The sequence below is a fragment of the Anolis carolinensis genome, chromosome 1, assembly GCF_035594765.1.
Source record: "Anolis carolinensis isolate JA03-04 chromosome 1, rAnoCar3.1.pri, whole genome shotgun sequence".
NCBI lineage: Eukaryota > Metazoa > Chordata > Lepidosauria > Squamata > Dactyloidae > Anolis > Anolis carolinensis.
Window position 1 is genome coordinate 237,092,145 of NC_085841.1, and position 23,773 is coordinate 237,115,917.

General features: G+C 39.7%; 2 protein-coding genes across 2 annotated transcripts; both read right to left on the reverse strand.

Annotated features, from left to right (window-relative positions):
• Positions 1-547: 547 nt before the first annotated feature.
• On the reverse strand, positions 548-13,210 carry LOC100555388 (olfactory receptor 4S2). The gene is made up of 2 exons (XM_062967180.1): positions 13,112-13,210; positions 548-1,874 (listed from the first exon to the last, which is right to left on the reverse strand). Exon 2 carries the CDS (start codon positions 1,861-1,863, stop codon positions 907-909), a length of 957 nt encoding a protein of 318 aa, XP_062823250.1. The 5' UTR covers positions 1,864-1,874; positions 13,112-13,210; the 3' UTR covers positions 548-906.
• LOC107982997 (proto-oncogene Mas) lies at positions 8,122-13,171 on the reverse strand. Its single transcript, XM_062967181.1, has one exon. It carries the CDS (start codon positions 13,169-13,171, stop codon positions 12,263-12,265), a length of 909 nt encoding a protein of 302 aa, XP_062823251.1. The 3' UTR covers positions 8,122-12,262.
• Positions 13,211-23,773: the final 10,563 nt, after the last annotated feature.

Below are 23,773 nucleotides of genomic sequence, written 5' to 3' on the forward strand. Positions count from 1 at the left end.
CCCTTGTCTAGATTTGTACCCTCAGCCCTAATGACGAGATTATGTTTATTTTGCTTACTAAATACACAAACATGCTTATGCTTATTTTGCATACTGCACCACAGAATCCCTTTACGTAGTGTTTCAATCCCTTTCCAATCCTTTCTTCTACAGGGTTTGGTAATGAATGACCATAGCATTTTATTGTTGTTGCTATTGCTTTGCTGTCATTATTATTACCATCTATAAGCTTTAATAGGTCTTAAATGTAACCTCCAGTTATCTACCTAACCATCTCTGGAGCCAAGTCCATAAAACCTGTAATGCCTGCTGTGTTATTATTGCTTGCCACTGTGTGTGTGTCTGTTTAGGGTGTAAACCATTTTAAACAAGTGAACAGCTTTTCCCTCTAAAACATAATTTCTGCAGCTTTATTCTTTTGTTCATTTCTGTTTATTTACTGACAGCTCTATTAGTAAATTTTCAGAGAAGATTCCAATGAAACACAAACGATAAGGAACAAAAATAAAACATAAGATTAGATCATAAAACTATGGAAGAGATAAACTTAAACTGAAACTGAAATTTATTAACAGCTTGGAAAAATAAATGGGTCTGCAACCAACAGATAGGTTCCAAGAATGTTACTGATATCATCACATTAATATAGCACTATTAATGTGCACAAAGTAAAACAGCAAATAGGTAGTCCTGCCAAAGGCAAATGTGTGTGTATAAGTGAGGGAGAACTAATATAAATATAAAACTAACACAGTATAATTGCACAATGAATCATCCAAACAGGAAAACACAAGTCGGTGCAAAATAATACAAGGAAATTTGAAAGATACATATAATCAAGACACAAGATTACATAACAATATAGAATGGGACTGTATATTCGAATAAGTTTTGCTCCCATTGTGTTCACATTTTTGTCTTCTCATTCGAGGACACTTTCCTGTGCCACAATTTTTTCATGGCGTTCTTCATCTCCTCATTTCTTAATGTGTAGATCAACGGGTTTAGCATGGGGGTGATGACTGTGTAAAACAGAGCCACTGACTTATCTTCTGAGAAGTTGCTGGAAGGGCGTATGTAGGTAAAGGTGCATGGACCAAAAAATAAAATGACTACTGTGATGTGGGAGGCACAGGTAGAGAGAGCCTTGCGGCGCCCTTCAGAAGAGTGAGATCTCAAGGAGACCAAAATGACAATGTATGACACAACCAAGATGAGGAAGCAACTCAAAGCAATCATCCCGCTGTTGGCCACCACTATGATGCCAGCAACATATGTATCTGTGCAAGCCAGCTGCAGTAATGGATGAACATCACAGAAATAATGGTCAATTACATTGGGTCCACAAAACTGAAGGTGCGTGATCACAAGTGTCTGCACCAAAGAGTGCATAAGCCCTCCAAACCATGAGTATGCCACCATCTGCCCACATACCTGCTTGGTCATAATGGTGGTATAGTGGAGCGGTTTACAAATTGCAATATACCGGTCATACGCCATCACAGTGAGGATGAAAATCTCCGTGCAGCCAAAGAAATGGACCCCAAAGAGCTGGGCTATGCAGCCAATGAATGAAATTGTTTTCTTTTCAGTAAGCAAGTCAGCTATCATTTTTGGGCATGTTACAGAAGAGTAGCAGATATCAACAAAAGATAAGTAGCTGAGGAAAAAATACATGGGAGAATTCAAACGGGAGCTCAAGATGACAGTGACAATAATCAGGAGGTTTCCCAACACATTGATCAGATAGAAGAATAGAAACACCACAAAATAAATTTTCTGCAGTTCATCGTTTTGGGTGAGGCCAAGGAGAACAAATTTAGTCACATTGTTTATATTCTGTACCACTGACGAGAGATCCATATCAAGATCACCTGCAAAAACATATAATGAATATGCTAAGAGCATAAACAGAGCACTGGTGACTAAAAATATATCACATGAAGTAGAATCGGCAATTTCATGAAACCCGACAACCTTAATTGGGACATTAGCAAAAGCTAGCTAGCTAATAAACTAACAAACCAAAATAAATCCCATATAAAATCTGCCCATCTTGCAGATCGCCAACAAACACTGAATGCTGTAGCCTGTATTACAGTGAAACCTCTAAGCATCTCCTGCCTTAAAAACCTCTGTGAAATTAATGGACCCTTAAATCAAAAGGTGACTTGCAGGCACATATAGGCATGCATTTCTTTAAAGACAGTCAATTCCTTTGTGTGGGGAGAACTCTTCTTTTTGAAGGAGAATTATTTTTCTTATTAAGGATAAACAATTGCTTCTAGAACAAAAAAAGCTTTTTTAAAGGATTATAAAAGATTTCCCAGCTACATTTATAAGTAAACTGAGAACATCACATTAAGACAAAAAAATCTGCAAAACAAAATCTTTGCCATTTGTTACTGGACAGAATTTTTGATAAATAGCTTGAGAGAGAGCACAAAATCTTGCAATGTGATGAATTAATGTGTCAAACCCACAGAAGGGGAATAAATTCCAAACTACAAATATGGAAGGAAATACTACAAATAAAACCAACACAAATGAATAAATTATGAAAGACTGTTTTGAAAGCATAAAAACCAAAGGAAAAAAATGACAACAATCTGACTATGTCCTTCTTTAGATTGCAGTTTATCCAATCTACTTTTCTAAATAGAAAAAAAATCATATGCCATTTTAGCAACTTTTCTGATATTTGGAATCACACCTCATGAAAGTTAATGCTATATAATACATGTGTAAAAATAATGTATTCTTCTTTTTGATTATACCTTCCCCATTACAATGTAGATGGTGATATTCTGAAAAGTTGAGGCCATTATACCTTATTTTACAAACTGTATACATAAATACAAAGATCGGAATTAAAGATAAAAATGCTGTTATGAAATTTGTATGCTATCTCCAAAACGCCTAGTATATGGAAGAAAAAATCTGGGTCATAATATGAAACTTAAATAATACTTGGTTTGTTTGAAAACACCATTGTGCAGAAATTGCTGAATTATGCAAAGAATACTGAGGCTGCTGCCTTCCTTCTCCCTGCTTAATTAATGGGATGGCCCAAATAACGACCAGTGCATGATTGACAGCTGATTTTTGCCTGAAATGCTCAGATTTAGAGAGCAAGAAGTGGTTTGATTAACCAAAAGCCATACCCTCCTGACCACCATTGTCTAGGAAGGTCATGGAATAATGGTAGTAGCTGGTAGAGATAAGGTGAACTATATAAAGCATTGTTCTAAGAGATGCCATGAGTCCCCTCTCTTGATAGGCTAGTACCCACATGCATGTGCTTTGTTGTTGTTGTTGTTGTTGTTGCTTTTCTGTAAGTTTAAAATAAATCTTAGTCTTGATCCAAGAAATATTTGGCTATTTTTGCCTATCCTTGAAGTTTCTGAAGCTTCAAGGATAGGTATTGTCAACATCCTGGCCTGGTGACAATGAATAACTTTTATTCAGTACTATGATTTTCATCTTTTAAAAATGTATTTTAAAGCCCCGAGAAAACTCTACAATTTTGGACTGTGCTGAATATATATAGTTATAGTTATATAATAAATTTGCCATTCAAATCCTAATTTAACAGGCAGAAAATAAAACCAGAACGAAGAACCAAACTACCTGATAAACTACTCCCCCAAACACACATTTTTCCAAAATAACTGGATGAAATCTAGCCAATACAATTTTATACAATTTTAAATGCCATTGATACTAATTACAGTAGTTTGCTTAGGAGCATGCCCATGTTTTTCAGAAAGAAATGACAGACAGAGAGATAGGTAGACAAATAGATGAATTAATATGCTTCATTCTGCCCCAACATACCTTGCTCATACTTGCAATGGAGTTTCACAGTGGCCCTAATACAATGTCTTGAAAGCCAGATGCACCTTAAAAATAATGTTCTTACCCAGAGCTATTTATTTTCATTGGCAGTGGGAGATTAAACATGCAAAATTATCCTGATCTGTATATACAACAGTTTTCTGCCTAGACTCAAGAGTAGTTCGCAAACTCCAAATAAAAGGCCTTGCATATTAAGAGACTAGCTCAAAATTCTGCACTAGAGGAAAAGAGATCATTGTCTTTTTATAGGCCTTGAAAGCACGATAGTTTTTATAACTTCCCTTTCCAGAAAGTGTTTGTTATCCTTCATGAGCCTCATGTATAAAACCTACCCATTGACAGGATCTTTGGAGAGAGAAGTGGAGGGGAAGGAGATTTAACTATCTTGTTTGCTGAGAATGAACTAGTCCACTGTGTCTGGGGCTTTGAGAAGATCATAAACTTGGTTAATAAGATCCCGGGGGCAAGCAAAAGGCAAAAGGGATACAGACTAAAGGAGTTAAACTTTATTTCAGAAAATTGCAACAGACTTTGATTCTCCATCTAATTCAGTCATAGGGAAAGTGCAACCTATGAGCTGCATGTGACCCTTACATTTTTGCAGCCCCCCTAAAGCCTCCTGGAAGCCTCTTTCAGTTCTTTTTTTTTTAAAGCTGGTTTCAATATACAGGCAGCCCCCAAGTTACGAATAAGACAGGTTCTGCATGTTTGTCTTTAAGCTGAATTTGTATAACAATAAAAACACTTTATACTGTTAAGTTATACTGGACTTAAGGTCAGGGGAATCTCCACTTCTAAGCCGAAGGGCCGGTGTTGTCCGTAGACACCTCCAAGGTCATGTGGCCGGCATGACTGCATGGAGCGCCGTTACTTTTCCGCCGGAGCGGTACCTATTGATCTACTCACATTTGCATGTTTTCGAACTGCTAGGTTGGCAGGAGCTGAGGGTAACAGCGGGCGCTCATTCGCTCAGCAGCTCAGTGCTTTAACGCACTGTGCCACCAGGGGCCCCTAACTCCATCTAACACCCCAGAAATTCTTCAAAAAATTGCCCAAAATATTGTATTTCTGAGGTGTCAGTAAGATTATTGCTAATAAAGTTAAATGAGAGATTACTGGTATTTGTAAAACACACATGTGATCACACATACAAACAGGAGGGAAATATATCTGGGTATACAATATAAGTTTTGAAAATGGAGGCTCAAACCAGTTCCCTGTGGGCCTAAAGGCTTTGTTGTTATTGCATGCCTTCACATTCTTTCTGACTTATGGCAACCCTAAGGTGAACCTGGCAAGATTTATTCAGTTTATCCTTGTTTTCCTCTGTGGCCAAGAGAGTGTGACTTACCCAAGGTCACCCAATGGGCTTCCATGACTGAGATCTGGTCTCCAGGGTTATAGTCCAATGCTCAACCCATTGTAGTTGTAGTAGATATTTTTGTTTTTATTATCCCCCTTCTCTCTGTTAAACAAGACTCAAAACAGCTCTATGCCATATTGGCTCTTTTCTATTGTGCATGGAATCCAAAAGCATCATATTACCTGCCAGAAAGTAATTTGAATGTTGGAGTACCATTACTACTTCTATGCCGTATAAAACTAGCATGCCCAAAACATGACTACCTATGTTGTATATGATGAGACGGAGGTCACACGTTACAAAGATGAAACAGGAAGAGCAACCTTGTTGCCGTGTTGCCTCTCATCTTTTTTGATATCCCTTGTCCTATGAAGTAAAAAAGGACAGGTTTCTTACTTTACATTCTCTTGCCCTATTTTGGATATATTATTTCCTCTTATGTGTAGTGCTTGTGCTGTTATTATTCTGCGGTGATCTAGTGCTTCTGTACTTTCAACACTTTTACAATCGAATCCAAGTTTCCAGCCTTGTACATTCAAGCAGTTGCCCTGATTTTGCTCTAGGGGAATGCGCTTTCCTGAGCAGGCGGCAGCAGCAGTGGCAAGCAAAGTGAAATATTTACCTGTGTTTTTTCTCACCATCTGCATTGACAAAGGTCTATCCATGCCAAACTTTTGTTGGACATAGACAAGGCAGTGTTGGAATTGATATGCGATTGGCAACCTGCAACTGCCAAGGTGATGATGGATTGGAGCCAGTCTGTGGATAACTTGTTGGAAGCACCACCAACAATGATGTGCAGGTTTGGCTGCTTATTCAAGCTGACGGTCCATATCCACTTAGGCAATTATAGTTTATCAAGTTCTACATGAACATCAAAGAACAAGTTCAATTGTTGTTGCAATGCCACAGAGAAGCTTAAGACCAGATGCCAATATCTTTCCACTAGAATTTTCAAAGACATTTTTGTACCTGCTATTTCTATCTGAATGGTGCTTTACAATATTTGTGAGCCCAAAGGGAGTATATTTCAGTGTGGTCCCTGATTATTCTCCTCTGTACCAAGCTCAGAAACTTCAATTAGTTCAAAATGTGGCTGCCAGATTGTTCACCGATATATCTAAGAGTGATCTCAATATTCCCGCATTGAAATCATTCCACTGGCTGCCAGTTAGTTTCCAGGAAAGGTACAAAGTGTTTGTAGTTAGTTTTAAAGCCCAATATGGCTTGGGTCTAGGTTACCTACTGGATCGCCTTCTCTCACATAATCTATCCCATAGGTCCTCCAGGTAGCCAGGGCAAGGCTGGCAACAATCACTGAGAGGATTTTGCCTTCAGCCGCCTCCACACAGTGGAATGACCTGCTGGAAGACATTTGGCAGCTGGATATGCTGTCTGAATTTAAAACAACATTAAAGACTAGACTCTTCTATTAGGTCTATCTAGAGATCTAGATAATTTTTACATTATGATTTTTTAAAAAAATTATTAATGTTAAAGTATGATTGTTTTATAGGTTCTTTTAACTGATGTCGTGCTTTTGTTGATGTGTTTTTAACTTGATATCATGTGTCATGTGTTGTATTTTTATAAGTTGTTGTTCCCTCCCTTGATTCATAACAATAGCAATGACAACAATATTTAATAGCTCTTCCATTAAGACAACATGCCAAACTCTATAACCATTTTTGCAGCTTTCAAAAAAAATAATTTCTTTCTTCAGTGTATGAAGAGCATATTTATTTTAAAATGTTCATTATTCATAGACTAAAAATAACAGCTTTTCACACACAAAAATCACTGTCTGTTCTACCATTTCCATAACTAAATTTATCACATCCAGCCTTTGTTATACAAATGTATATCTCTGCCAAGGATTTCCTTCTTGCTGAGAGTCACTCACAGGCATATATGACTGAATATGGTTTAAATCACAGAAAATCACATTCAAAGCACCCCCGACAAATGGCCATCCAGCCTTAAAAGCTGTATGTCCAATATGAGAGCGCATTCTCTCCTACACCTGCTTTTGGCTGATGTGAATAAAGCATCTGATCCTTGCCTTCAACCCACTCATGTCTAATTTAATCATTTGGAGCCTAGGCATGCCGGGACCACAAACCCGCAGTTCTTGTTGAGCTGAAATCACAAGCAAGGGCCAGGGATCCCAAATTCACTCTGAACATCTTCTGTTTTATCTATGAAGCCTGTTATTCTCTGCAACCATCAGTTTTAATTGTATAACTAAATGGTGCATTAGAATTATGTGCCAAAAGGTGCCCTTGCCCTCCATCAGCTGAGGCTAGCGAACTCACCAGCCTCAGCCAGATGAAGCAGTGGCTTCTCAACTGGGCTTATTCAGGCCATTAATGCCACCAGTTGGGAAGCAACACCCCTCCACCAAGCCAAGGCTGGGGTGTCACTTTCCATGCCTCCCAGCTGAGAGGATAAGGAGAAGTTGGGTTTTTTTCCATTTCAGGAGCAACTTGGGTTGCTTCTGGAGTGAGAGAATTGGCCGTCTGCAGGGACGTTGCCCAGGGGACGCCAGGATGTTTTTGATGTTTTTACCATCCTTGTGGGAGGCTTCTCTCATGTCCCCGTATGGAGCTGGAGCTGATAGAGGGAGCTCATCTGCACTCTCCCCGGGTGGGATTCGAACCTGGCAGCTTTCAGGTCAGCAACCCAACCTTCAAGTCACTTAGTCCACTACACCATCTGGGGGCTCCTTTTAGGAGAAGTGCCTTCCCTCCACCTCCTCAGCCTTTAAAATAAAAGAGAGAAAAGTGGTTAGAAAAATCCTTCTTTTGACACAAGACCCAAAATCCCTCACCCAGCTGGTGACAAAGTAGCTCATTTGAAATTGCCTTTAAAAAAAAGGAGAGAGAAGTTTTTGGAAAAGTTTTTAAATTTATTTTTTATTTAAGATTTTAATTATGTTATTTACAATTTACAAGGTTTTATTAAGGGGGATTGCAAGTCCCAGAATCCTACCACTACATTTTTTTATTTAGCCTTTTGGAAAAGGTCCATTTTTACTTTTCCGGTGCCAGAACTTGCAAACCAGCATAGCTTTTTTTTTTAAAAAAAGCTTCTGTCTTGAAACAGTCTTTAAAATAAAAGAGAAAAAATACTTGGACAAGGTAGGTGCCACATCTCCTTGATTCTCTGGCAAATCCATTTTTTGTAATGTGCATCTCAAAATTGAGGTGTGCATTACAATCGATGGTGCAGTAGATTCAAGTAACTGTGATAAGATCTTCTGAATGAGTCACAAAAGTAGTAGGACAAAATGTCACTCATTAGCTAAACAAATTCAAAGACACTGGCAAGCTTTCTTCCCATAAAACAACCAGACTGTACTTTTTTTTTCTGCCTAAAAACTATAGAAATGTGTGAGTTTTTAAAAATGAAAACTTGCAATCTGGCCTAGATGATGGTATAAACAATAACTAATACCTGAAAACTGAATTAAACCATGTCAACCAAGAGACTTGTGCTTTTTCAAATGAGAACTGGGAACCTGGGCCAAATGATATTCCCAATAAGCATGAGACAGAATACCAAGAAACTGGATTAAATCCAGCCAGTCAAGTAGCATGGCAACCCTATACTGATTCAAGAGCATGGTAGTGGTACCTTTTGCTATTTGCTTTCAGCTCATTTAGAGCTAAACAGGCAGTAATATTTATAGATTTATGTTGAAGTACTTCTCATAAACTGTATGTACATTATTTTAATAATTTACAACGCATATAGCCTAATCAGTTGTTAAAATGAGGCATAGTTGGCTTTGCATTTCATAAATGACCAGCCAGTTGTTAAATATTAAATGCATTAATGGTGTGTTTTTACAGTCAGGAAGAGGTGGGAGAAGCTGTTGTCTTTTCTGCCTCAGATCCCAAAGTAATTTGACCGGCCTAGCATTGAATTTTAAAGCACCAAAGCTGCAGCAAACCAGGGGAAAAGTGGAATAGCCAGATAGGCCTTGATAATTATCCAACTGTTTTTTTTTCGTATTTGTTTGTGGACAATAAGACTAAGGTTTTCTTCCTCCTCTATTATCCACTTACTTCTTTCCCAACTAGAGAAAGGTAGGCAGTACATGACATCTCTGTAATGGTTTAAACACAGGAAAGCCAATTTTGCTCATGAAATTTAGGGTCTATAACCAAGTTTAAGGACCTTGCCCTATTCCCTAAAACAATAAGCATAAGCTACCTGTTTTACTTTAGTCTAAGCACTTAGAGTATGTACTTTGTTGTATAGTCATGAGTTCACAAACTACTATAAATTCCAAATATTCTGAAATCTGGGGCATTTTCTACTTTAACTTGTATAGGAGTCAATTACATTTTTTTCAGGCAGCCAAATATTAGCTGACGCTGGGGAACTTCCAAGAGAAACTGAATATATACTTCAGCTAATGAAGGATTGTGTTCATGTTAGCAAGAAGTTCTAAATCGGGGGTTTTAAATCAGTGGTCCATGGAAACAATTCAGGGGATCCATGAACTTGAATTGAAAAAATAAACTATTACCATTATTTCCCAAGCAATGCAGATGTTAGCTGTAGAAGTACAGCAACAACCAAAACACACTGTATGTTGGATAAATAATGCCACAACTTTATTGGTTGCAGCTTATCAGAGTTGGCACATTCAAGCAAACAGAGAATATTCTAAGCTTCACAACATCACTCCTCATTTGTACTCAGGGTGATTAATTGGATGACCTCTGCTAGCAGATGTAGAAAATAAATGAACCCTTGAGGACAGTGGCTCCCAATCATTTTTGGCCATGCCCCACCTAAGCATCTTTAAAAATCCTGATTCCCCCACTCCTCCCATGACATATAATTCTTATTATTCAAAAACTGAACTCCTGTTCATGTGGAGGAAGTCTAAAGGGCCATTAACTTGGTCTAAACAAACTTCCAAAGAACATGGTATCCATGAAAGGAAAGTAAAAGAACGAAAGGACAGTTGAAGTATTGAGGAAGGAATCACTAAAAGATTGTTAATAATAATAAAATGTAGTGAATGAAAAAATAGCAAATAAAGCTTCAAAACATATAATAGAGAACTGAAATGAATAAATATAAAATAATTTTCATGGAAGCTTTTTGTACATCTTGCATAGCTTGTAATGTTAAAAGTGTTGGAAATAACTTCCTCCCAAGTCGTTAATGTTTATATTTGCTAACCTGTATTCTATGTGTATGTTCAGGGCCGTAGCCAGAAAAAAAAAAATTCGGGGAAGGTTTTGAAAATTTCCGGGGGGGGGGGTTGAACCCCTGAACCTGCCCCCCTCCCCCAAGCTACAGACCTGTCAATATCTGCTTGAGATAGTGCCTGGAGGGACTCTTAATTTTTGTGTCTCACAGACTTAGCATAGGGATTTGGTTAACCAGTTAAAATTCATGAGTAAACCAGGGTTTTTTTTAAAACTGAAAAATTTCGGGGGGGGGGGTTGAACCCCTAACACACACACCTCCGGCTACAGGCCTGTGTATGTTGATTTGCTAATTTGACTGTACTTCTTTGATGTGGGAGGGATTATAGACATGTGATTGTACTGAGCATATTCAAACTCAGAACTCCATTTTGTATTCACGTTTGCATCAGACCTCAGTGGAAGTGGATGCATGCATGTTGCTGTTTGGACTTCAATATAGAAGTATACTCATGTACAAATATACTTAAGAATGATACCCTGTGTACTCAACACAGAGAGAAGATACATCCTATCTGTAACTAAACTTCAATAAGAAATGTGCCTGTATGGTGAATTAATACAAGATGTTTATGAGTAAACAAAATATGTTGTTTTTCAAAGAAGACTTGGTTTTTTTAATCTCTATATTTTAAACTAAAGGGTTTTAAGGGAAGTATATATGTTTTGGGCAAATACAACTACAATTTCAACTTTAAAGAAACAGCCATCCTCTGCTAACCAAATATAATTTTGTAGTGGCATGTCTTTGTCCTTGGCAGTTTAAAGACATGGTTCTTCAGTTTGACAGCTGAGTTACCTGTGTGCTATTACATGAATGCTTGTGAATATCACTTGTTCAAAGAGTTGCCTTCTAACAAGACCATGCTTTTCTTGTCTAGTGGTTTTCAAAAAGTGGTCTCCACATATTCATGAAGATTCACATTTGCCAAAAGGATATATGCCCAGAGACTGGGTGCAGTTATTTTCTAATAAAAAGAACACTTGGAAGAAGTGGGAGTGCTTGGAATGAAAGTGGACTCCCTTTTCTGTGCTCCTGCTCTCTCTCCTTAACTCTATGTTCTCCTCACTCCTTCCTTTCTATGAGCGGGCTTTCTCTCTCTTCATTGTCACCAGCTGACAGCCATGCACATTCTGATTTTAATTTTTTAAAAATGTGTCACAATATATTTTTATTTATTATTTTTGTTGTTGTTTATTGATATCCACTTTTTCTCTCCACATGGAGACTCAAACCGGCTGTGTATACATATATACTGTATAGGATGCCCCTAGAACCATAGAAATGCAGGACATTCACTGTTAATAACTCATCCGTAAATTGCCCCCATAAAAATCAAATTGCTCCCCTGTAGGGCAGGTGCCCCAATTTGAAAACCAGAGTCTTAGCATTTTCTTCTTTTAATATTGAAAGTAATACAGCTGATCATAGTTATTCCTTCTAAAATCTCTGAAGGTCAAACTATACAAAATATTTAGCATATTTAAAAGAGGGACTACCTCAAGTAGCGAAAGATACGTATTTGACATAGCATGTGTTCTCCTTCATCTGCATTTAACGTGCATTGCTTTGTGCCTGTTCATTGGAAAGCAGACTATTTGCAGCGGCATTGATTTGACATCTCTGGAATGAAATTGTGTCAATTTAATTGAATACAAATTCCCTTTCACGTCTAATTTGACTGAGAAGCACCCCTTCTGATGTGATCTAATTGCTCTCACTATCTCAACGAGAAGCCAATTTAACATAAAGAAACCAATTTAGGCTTTTCGTATGAAAACCACCAAGCCTCCTGACCTTGGCTATTTGTTATCTGCCATTCTGCATTGTAGTATTTCTCTCCTTGTTGAAGGCCCTTTGTAGGATGAACCGAAAAGGCTCCCTGAACCATTTCTCCCTACGATAACCCAAATAAATTGCTGGATTGATGCTACTGTTTATTGAGGCAAGCAAGTAGAATATATTTGGGAACTTGTCTGTGTTTCTGAGCCATTGCTCTAAGTTGAGGGGAGTGGCAAAAATGACAAAGAAGAAAACCGTGAGTAATATTGTTCTACCAAGATGTCCTAGTTGTCGTTGTGGTGAACAGCACTTTAGTTTTGTGAACAGAATTAGGCTGGATAGGACCATAATGGGGGCAATGAACAAGATATTTACAATATTGATTGCTTTGTTCATCCTTTGATAGACTGTTTTCTCCCATATAGTCGAGATGCTCACTCCACAGAGCAAGGCAGCAAGGCTCCATAGCACTGCAGATACAGCACCAGACAGCCACTCAGGACGACGGCAGCGATACCAGAATGGGAACAGAGCAGACAGGCACCTTTCAACACTAATGGCTGTTAGGAAATACATGCCAGTACTATATAAGAAGAGTTCCACTTTGTACACTATGAGCAACGTCTTAAACGATGGGAAACAGTAACAGTTGCTGAAATATTCAATAGAAAAAACTAGGATGACAAAGAAGCAACAGAGGAGGTAGGCAAAATCAGCTAGTGCCAAGCTGAGGATATATATAATGATGGGTTTCTTTCTGACATTGTATCTGAGGCACCAAAGGACAATTCCATTCCCCATCAGACCAAAGATGCAGACAAACTGATTGACGATGTAGATTATTCCATCCTCCAGTTTGTGCTGGCATGTACATACCACAGTGTTATTGGGTGTCCAGCAATCATTTCTTAATTGAGGCAACAAATCAGGGTCCATCTTTGTCAAAATACAGCCTTTGTTAGGAAGATAGGGCGACTTGGAGCTCTCTCATTCATAGGGTCCTCATAAGTCAAAGTCGACAGCGGTTAACAATAAACAAAGATGTTTTTTCATCTGCAAACAAAAAGAGGGTGGAAGAAGATAAGTCATTCTGGATGCATTGATTTTTGCAGTCAGCTACATGACCCCTTAGTTTCTAATTGTTGAATAAATACGCATTGTTGTTTCTCTTGATTCTTCCGGGCCTCCTTAAGGCCATCCACTTGCCAGCAATATTGGGAGGGGGGAGAAAAGGAGGGGGGGAACGATGGAATTTTTAAATGGATGCTACCAGCAGATAGATTTCAGTGACAATCTAACTGGATCTCAAAGAGCAATTCTAATTTGATGGTACTATCATCAGGGTGCATGTGGATTCCAAGGAGAAAAACGGCGAGAAGATAACTGTAAAGAACTTATGTGGCAGAGGATGGAATCCCTTCAGAATCCCACCGCTGCCACCAAATAATGTAGGGAACTTGATGTGGCAGAGGATGGAATCCCCTTTGAATCCCACCGCTGCCACCAATTTATGTAGAGATGCTGAGGTGACAGAGGAATAGAATCCCTTTTAGAGTCCCTCAGCTTTGCCACCAATATTGTACAGAGGTGAGGTGTCTGACAGGAATGTGTGTCAGTGATGGAACCCTTTTTTTTGATCCCACACACACACACACACACACACACACACACACAGATACCACCACTTAATAAAGATGTTTTATGAGAGATGATGTTAATTAATGATTTGTTTGATTATCTTCTTCGCTGCCACCAATGGAGAGACGTCAGGCAGATGGTACTGGTTCTTATAAGCTTTCTCTATTTGTTCCACTTCAGGTGTTGATGTTACTTAACTTAATATGAGAGTATGACAGAGGCTTGATTTGAATAAAATCAAAACAAGTTTATTGCAGGTACAGAGCTTGATGGTTTCAGATAACTTGGTAAAGGCACTTCGCTTAATGGTTACAACGGTTATGAGGTGGTTAAACTTTCAAAATACTTCTTTCTTTGGATTACACTAAACCCTGATCCTCCTGGATCCCCTGGGATTAATGTTCCCTAATCCACAGACTCTACAGATGACCCTAGACAAATCACCTAACTTGCCTAGTCTGGTCTAACCTAAATCTGACTCAAATCTTTCTATTTAAGCCAGTCTGATTCTCCACACAAGAATCAGATCCTTCTCTGTGACTGGAAAATCACAGACTCCTAAAATAAATCCTTGTATTTTAGGCCTGACTCAAATTCTTCTGAGTCACCTTGATTCTCTACCTGAGAATCAGTTCCTTCGCTGTGGATGGAAATCACAGACTGCTGGGTTTTAAAACATTCCCCTTTTCCTTTCCAAGAGGCGGTTGGCTCCGCCCCTGTTGCTATGGTAACCTGTTCTAGCATTCTAAGATGGCTACCTTCCCCCATACATATGGTCAACTGAAATACTCACCATTTTAAACTTAGCCAAACCTGGCTGTTCAAACAAAATCAAATATACATATCATCTATAAACAAAATATAATCATAGAATCATAGAATCATAGAATAGTAGAGTTGGAAGAGACCTCAAGGGCCATCTAGTCCAACCCCCCGCTAAGAAGCAGGAAATCGCATTCAAAGCACCCCCGACAGATGGCCATCCAGCCTCTGCTTAAAAGCCTCCAAAGAAGGAGCCTCCACCACAGTCCGGGGGAGAGAGTTCCACTGCCGAACAGCCCTCACAGTGAGGAAGTTCTTCCTGATGTTCAGGTGGAATCTCCTTTCCTGTAGTTTGAAGCCATTGTTCCGTGTCCTAGTCTGCAGGGCAGCAGAAAATAAGCTTGCTCCCTCCTCCCTATGACTTCCCCTCACATATTTGTACATGGCTATCATGTCTCCTCTCAGCCTTCTCTTCTGCAGGCTAAACATGCCCAGCTCTTTAAGCCTCTCCTCATAGGGCTTGTTCTCCAGACCCTTAATCATTTTAGTTGCCCTCCTCTGGACGCTTTCCAGCTTGTCAGCATCTCCCTTCATCTGCGGTGCCCAAAACTGGACACAGTATTCCAGGTGTGGTCTGACCAAGGCAGAATAGAGGGGGAGCATGACTTCCCTGGATCTAGACGTTATTCCCCTATTGATGCAGGCCAAAATCCCATTGGCTTTTTTAGCTGCCGCATCACATTGTAGGCTCATGTTTAACTTGTTGTCCACGAGGACTCCAAGATCTTTTTCGCACACACTGCTGTCAAGCCAGGCGTCCCCCATTCTGTATCTTTGATTTCCATTTTTTCTGCCGAAGTGAAGTATCTTGCATTTGTCCCTGTTGAACTTCATTTTGTTAGTTTCGGCCCATCTCTCTAGTCTGTCAAGATCGTTTTGAATTCTGCTCCTGTCTTCTGGAGTGTTAGCTATCCCTCCGAGTTTGGTGTCATCTGCAAACTTGATGATCGTGCCTTCTAACCCTTCGTCTAAGTCGTTAATAAAGATGTTGAACAGAACCGGGCCCAGGACGGAGCCCTGCGGCACTCCACTTGTCACTTCTTTCCATGATGAAGACGACGCATTGGTGAGCACCCTTTGGGTTCGTTCGCTTAGCCAATTACAGATCCACCTAACCGTAGTTTTGTCTAGCCCACATTTTACTAGTTTGTTTGCCAGAAGGTCGTGGGGGACTTTGTCGAAGGCCTTACTGAAATCTAGATATGCTACATCCACGGCATTCCCTGTATCGACCCAACTCGTAACTCTATCGAAAAAAGAGATCAGATTAGTCTGGCATGACTTGTTTTTGGTAAATCCGTGTTGACTATTAGCAATGACCGCATTTGTTTCTAAGTGTTTGCAGACCACTTCCTTAATGATCTTTTCCAGAATCTTGCCTGGTATTGATGTGAGGCTGACCGGACGGTAATTGTTTGGGTCGTTCTTTTTTCCCTTCTTGAAGATAGGGACCACATTTGCCCTCCTCCAATCTGCTGGGACTTCTCCTGTTCTCCAAGAACTCTCGAAGATGATTGCCAGTGGTTCTGAAATAACTTCCGCTAGTTCCTTCAATACTCTTGGATGTAGCTGATCTGGCCCTAATCATACACTTCTTTACAATAACCAATAAACGGAAATCTTTACACATAATATAATTATAGCAGTATGATTCCACCAAACGCTACAGTTTTACCCTGTAGAATCCTGGGATTTGTAGTTTATTGAAGGACTAGTAGAGCTTTTGCCCCCTAAACTTCCAATCCCTGAGTGGAAGAAGAGAGAGGGGAAAAAGCTAAGATCTAGGACAAGAGTTGAGGAAGAAAGAGAAAATGGAAGCCCAAGGTCTGTACAGGAAAGAAAGATGTGTGTGTTTGAGTGGTGCACTTAATTTAGATGAGATTCGAGGAAATGATTTGTCTTGGCAAGTCATACTTTCTCAGTCTATGAGGAAGGCAATGGCAAATCTCCTCTGAATAAATTTTGACAAGAAAACCTATGGGTGGGTTATTATAGGTTGACAGATTGAAAAGAATGGCTTCATGTTTTGAAGTTCATATTCCATCCTTTGTTAGGCAAGGTATTGCCTTTTGACCTTACCATTTTATCAACTGTGAAACAATGTTTTCCTGGAATAGTCCAGCCTGGGATTGCTTGTATCCCAGAAATGGCTGCAGTGATGTGATTGGTCCTGCCCTGCCCGTGTCAGCTGTTTTAAGGGGCTCCTAGGTCAAAATCCTTGTGATCCTCCATGGGCCCACAAAAATTGGGAACCCCATACTTAATAATGATGATGATAATAATAATATTTTATTTATAACCTGCCTCCATCTTCCCGAGGAGACTCGAAACAGTTCATATGGGGACCAAGCCCAAAAATCAACAATAAAAGCAAAACACAATATACGATTAAAAACAATTAATTAGTGTCTAAGATGTTTTAAAAGCATATGTAGCATACAACCACTAACACCTTGTAAGTTTTCCCCATCTTCTGAAAAGGCATAATTTTACAAAAGTTGATTATTTAATGCTTGCAATATAAAGTATGTATCATTTTGTGGAGAGTATCTTTTAGTATTCATATCTGCAGCAGCTGACACAAAGACAAGAAAATAGGATGAGACAACTTTCTGAATATTCTAAATGTTTGCATTATGTTTAAATATTTTCTTTAATATTATTGGTGTTTGCATTGGTTAATGAACATGCCAAGAAGGCCCCCTATGGATGGAGAGGGTAGTGAACGTTGTATTGAATCCAATGTTTTTTAAACGAGTCATAAATTTTTAATATACAGACATTTTTTGAAAGCCACACATATATATTTGCTATATTTTCATCTGAGAAGGAAATTATACTGACAGGTATTGGTAATTCCAGACTGATTAAAAAGATCAGAAAGTCCCAGATCTTGCTCCTGTTCTTTCCCATTTTATTTTGGACATCAACACATATTTATTTATCTCAGAATATTTTCTGTCAACCCCTAATATGATCAGATAATTTTTATTTTTATCCAATATGAAATCACCAAGAATAAGAACAAAACCTGGGCTTTTTTAATCAGCCTGGATGTTCCTCATGAAGAGGGTTTCAAATAAACCCTCCTAGACCTTCCAGATCAGTACAGTAGAGTCACTTATGCAACATAAATGGGCCAGCAGAACTTTGGATAAGTGAAAATGTTGGATAATAAGGAGGGATTACGGAAAAGTCTATTAAACATCAAATTACATTATGATTTTACAAATTAAGCACCAAAACATCATGTTTTACAACAAATTGACAGAAAATGCAGTTCAATACACAGTAACATTATGTAGTCATAACTGTATTTATGAATTTAGCAATAAAACATTGCAATGTATTGAAAGCACTGACTACAAAAACATTGGCTACTAACAAATGGACTACAAATAAAGATAGAATTGCATAAAATGAACTTACAGTAACAACATTGTTGAAAATTAAATCCGTAAAAGGTTCAGTCCTTGCTGCCTAGAAAAACAGTTGTGATGGCACGAGTGGCGCCATCTATATGTGCAACTGTAAGTTGCAATATTTGAATTGTATCATGCCTGATTTTGCCTTTTTACCCTGTAAATGTAGTTGGATTGATCGATTATTTATAGCTGTCAATCAATGTTGTTTGCACCAGTTATATTACTCCCTCAGCTCAATTGTTTGGCTCCACCCTTTCCTGGAGTAGGACAGTGTTTCCTTTTTCATTCCACCATCAAGCTTTCTATCAGATGGACGTGAGAGAGAGACTTGGCTCTAAAAACCCTTGATTAAGTTACCTCTCAGCACCAATTCTGAGGTTCTTACCCTTGAGACTTATGCTTCATGTTCAGACCAACCTGGACGCCGTTGAGAAGTCTCAAGCGCCTTCAAATCAGTTCTTTGGCACCAGAGGAAGGCTCTGTGTCTTCAAACATAGGCCATTTGGACTGGTGTTGAGGAGTGCTTCGGCATTCACAGCCACTGAGAAAGAGGGACCTGGAAAAGCTTTTCAGCTGCAAAGCTCCTTGGGCCGAAGACAACCAGAGACTGTATTGTATATTTTCCTTTACCCCTTTGAAACTTCCAGCTTATTACCTTAAAGGGATAACCTTTTGTAAACAATAAAACCAGTTTTGAGTTATCTACAGTGTTTTTACCCTTGGAAGTTCCAGCTTTCCTAAAGAAGGGCAAGAAGCAATCCCCTGGGGGAAAGATGTCATGTCCATGCCTCTTTCGCTAAGAATTATAGCCCCAGGCGTGACAGCACAACAGTTGTGGATCCAGGCGGGCGGCAGATTGCATTGGATAATCCAGAACGTTGAATAAGCGACTCTACTGTACCTATAATACAATTCTTGCCATAATAAAGTTCTCCCTATATTGTCTTTTTTTAAACATGTCATCATCTGTTATGTCTTGTCTATACTAGGAAAGGCAATATGTAAAAACTACCAATTCTTTATCTCCTATTGCACAATCTATGACTCTATCTTATTATGTGTCATCTGAACTTATCTGGCTGTTTCCACACCCTCTTCTCGAAAATAATCTAATTCCACTGGAGAAGACACAAATTAGAATTGCTCTTCTTAGATCAGGCATGGGCAAACATTTTTGCCATGGGGCTGCATTGCAAGCTGAGCCAGGAAAGAGGAGGGCCGGGCACACGCTGGTGTGGGGAGGGCCAGGAAAGGCCAAGGCAAAGGTCATCCTCAGGTTGTTCTCCTGGCATAAAGACGGGCCTGCTCACCACATCCTTATGCTGGGAGAAAGGCAAGACACACAGCAACTGCCTCGATCCTCCTCCCCCGATCCTTGGGCTGTCCTCTTGGCATTATGCCAGGAGGAGAGCGAGGCAGGTAGTGGCTGAAAGTGTTCTGGAGGGCTCTCAGCCACCACGTGCCTTCCTCGAGCTGTCTTCCTGGCATAAGGATGGGGCCACTCACAGCGCCCTTATGCCTCCCCCGATCCTAAGGCTGTCCTCTTGACATTATGTCAGGAGGAGGGCAAGGCAGGTAGTGGCTGAGAGTACTCTAGAGGACTTTCAGCCACCACGTGCCTTCCTCGAGCCGTACTCCTGGCATAAGGATGGGGCCACTCGCAGCCCCCTTATGCCGGAAGGAGGATGAAACAGCTAGTGGCTGAGAGCGCTCCAGAGGGCTCTCAGCTGCTGCGTGCCTGCCTCCCTCGTCTTTTGGGCATACGGACACGATGGGTCATCATGCGAAGAGGACAAGAAAAATATGAACAACCTCAGATAATTTTCCAAGGGGCCACACCAGTCCCCGGACCTTAGTTTACCAATGCCTATCTTAGATGCTGTCCAAATTAAGATTAAGATTTCCATAATGTCCTAGCCAGTCTGGTTAGTGGCTACAATGGGCAAAAGATTATGGGAGTTGCAGTATAAAGGACTAATCTTTCCAAGCTTTGTGTATTTTTTTCCATTTCTACCTTCTGAGTGTTTTGACTTTAGAAGGGCATGTTAAGGACATAGCTTGCATTCTTGCCTGTAAAAATATAGGCTGTCCTCCCCAAGAAAGGCTTAAGGTTCTTCAGGTTGTTTTTGGCATGCAGGGGAAAGGCTGCTCTGCTTGAATTGCACAGAACCTAAGGAAGGAAGGGGGAAGATAAGGGATCTCTAAAGCTTATCGGCTAATACATTTATTTCTAAACTCCGGAAACATTCTTGGAAATTGTGCCAGAGAAACCGCAATAATAACAGGCGGCTGAGAGCTGTTTAATATGAACAATTTGTTCCAGAATATGTGATGGTCAAGGTCTCCCTCAGACTAATACTAGAGCAGTATACAAAAAAAAAGTATTACTAGGGTAGGAATGCTTAAGTGAAGGGGTTTTGCAGCTCATGTTCTTTCTAAAACAAACATGGGCAGAATGCAAACAAAACCTTTTGCCACATTCAGGAGTAGTCTTTGAAGCCTCCAATCCCAATTTCCCAGGCAAAACATGAAGTGAATGGACTCTCTTTGCCTCCAAGAACAGCAGTTAGCTGTTGAAATGGGCTCCAGTCCTATTTAGGGGCCGGGCTGTGGCGCAGGCTGGAAAGCAAGTCAGCTGCAACAAATCACTCTGACCAAGAGGTCATGAGTTCGAGGCCAGCCCGTGCCTGTGTCTTGTCTCTGTCTCTGTTATATGTTATGGCATTGAATGTTTGCCTTTATGTGTGCAGTGTGATCCGCCCTGAGTCCCCTTCGGGGTGAGAAGGGTGGAATATAAATGCTGTAAATAAATAAATTTGGGGGTAATACACAATAATGGGTGTTAATTTTGAGCATTTTCACATGTTTGGAGGGCTTTCTGCGTGGATGCTACCAGCAGATAGAATATTGCCTCAAAATTGCTGGGTTTTTAATTGGAACTTGGACCACTTTGGGGAAATGGTGAAAGGCTTCAAGGGTCATAGCAGCGAGGTCCAGGGACTACAAATAATCTGTAAACTGCAGTATGCCCATGTCTGCACCAGTGTGAGTAGTGCCCCATCTTTCTAAACATTGGAACACCCTAGGAAATGACAATTCATATAGCTCACTGCACTCTTTTATGCAATTATCAAAGCTGGAAGTCAATTCCTGGCCAATTCTGGTTCTCTTCCAACCAATTGTTGGCACTCCATGTGGCTGATCCTGGATGGTCCTGGGACAAATTATTGTTCACTTAACAGAAGGGCAAAGCTGTTTTGCTAGTGATCCAAGAAGGAACAACCCTATAGACAACCATACATTCCTGAGCTTTTTGTTGTCTTTAAAATGCCCTGAGAGCCTGACTGTGGCCAAATCAAACCTAAACATTTGATGAAAAGCTTTCATTCTATGCCAGCAAAATGTAGTGAGATGTTCAGGCGAAATTAAGCTCTCTATATATTAATCTTTAAGAGATAAAAGCCATTGACCCTTTCTGTTTCTACCATACAGATGCACTTCTGAACCCCACAACCTGGCTGTTATCTTATGGTTCAACTTAAAATACACAAACGGATTCTAAAACTTAAAATTAGACAAAGCCACTGTGACTAGAAAAAAAAACATATTTGCAGCTATCAAAAGAAAAATCGACTATACTGTTTCTAAAAGCAAATAGAGTTTGAACAAAGATACAACCCCTACAATTATGTGGCAGCAATTGCCTCTGAATCCCACTGTGTTTTATACACCTCTCTCACCCCAGTCCCATAAGTGTGTTTGAGATTGCATCTTTGAGGAAGGAGGCAAGTATAAGCTTCCTTCTTAGGAATCATGACAGAAAGAAAACTGGAGAAACCTGGAAAGAGAAACTACTGGCTACAATAGAGACTCACACAGAGAGAAAAGATTATTTCAACTCACCTGCATTTTAATTTTCTGTGATTCCAAATCTTGAAGCAAAAAAAAGAACCCAACAGCTGGCAGTGATCAGATCAGCTGCAATAATTCAATATCTTATAATTATTTAATGAAATGAAATTCTCTTCACGGAAAATATTTCTACAAACTATACAGCACTGGATATACAAGAGGACCTTTTTCTCAGACGCTATCATCTGTTGTGTGTTGTCTATACTGGGAAAGACAATGTATAAAAACTGTACTAATTGTCTATGTCCTATTGAGCAATCTGAACCCATCCACATGCTTCTTCTCTGGAAATAGCTCACCCACACTGGGGGAAAATTAAAATGACGTTGCCACAATAACACAGAATACAGTATCAGGCTTTTCCTGTTCTCTTTCTACCTTTTGAAAATGTGCACAGTGGCCATATTTCTGACTTTAAAGGCACATGAAGCAGAAGCCTTTCGGGTGTTTTTAGTGAGGCAAAAAGTCTTCCAGATCAGTCTTCATCTAATATTATTTATGAAAACTTCCAGAAACACAGTGCCACAGCTCACTTTTCAAAAATGAAAGTTAACTGAATAAACCCAGAATTGCTCTAGGTGCCAAGGATCAGCCAAGATAGTGACGTTTAATCCTATGCATTCCTGTTTTCTCAGTACCTAATCTGATGTCCTGCTTTTCCTTTCTTGTCCACTATGTTCCTTGCTTTTGTCGTTGTTTGTAGCTATTAATCACTGAACTGCCACCAAGAATTGAAGGTACCCTCCTTCCTTCTCAGTGGCAGCCATGCATCTACATCTTCCTGGTCATAAACGATAAACAGGGTGAGGAATGTACCCTCTCACACTCTTTTCTTGATGATGCTACTGCTTCACTTTCACAGCCTTCTTTTGCAAATGTTTGGAAAGCTTTCTGTGTAGGCTAAGATCACAAATTTCCCAGAAACTGCTGTTTAAACAGAAAAGAAATGGAGTTGGGGTGAGATCAGTGAAAGGCTTCAAGGGCCGTAAAGAGCAAACTCCGGGGCTCACATATAGTCCATGGGCTGCATTATGCCCATGTAATTTGAAGATATCCTTGTAGAGCAGTGGTTCTCAACCTGTGGGTCCCCAGATGTTTTGGCCTTCAACTCCCAGAAATCCTAACAGCTGGTAAACTGGCTGGGATTTCTGGGAGTTGTAGGCCAAAACACCTACAACAGGTTGAGAACCACTGGTGTAGAGTTCTTTGCCATATTCATAAGTCAGCCTACATGTGGTAGGTTTTGTCATAAAAATGCCCACTATCCATATCTTTACAAGATGGAAAGAGAACAGAGAAATCCTGATTTTTAACAGTTTTTGTTAACAACATCATTTTAATTCTCCTCAAATGTGAGCGAGCATATTTTTGGAGCAAAGGGTATGGAAGCATGTCAGACAGCTTCAGAAAATTCATGATGTATTGGCTTTTCCAGCATAGACAAGACACAACAGATAATGGCATGTGAGTAAAGGGCTCTGGGTTGTAATGTTTGTACAAACTGTTTATGGGGAGAATTTTATTATAGATCCATACCTGCTCCAGGTCTAGTAGTACCCCATCTACTTATTTATTTCTCGTGTCAGAAGCAAACCGAGGGTACAAGTTGTAATGTATTTGAAAACACGAAGTTAAAAAAACAGAACAACAACAACTTGGCATTATACTAAATGTCCTTTCACCAGTAGCTGGCCACTTGAAGTGACCCTGGTGTTGCTATAAGAAGGTCCTCCATAATGCA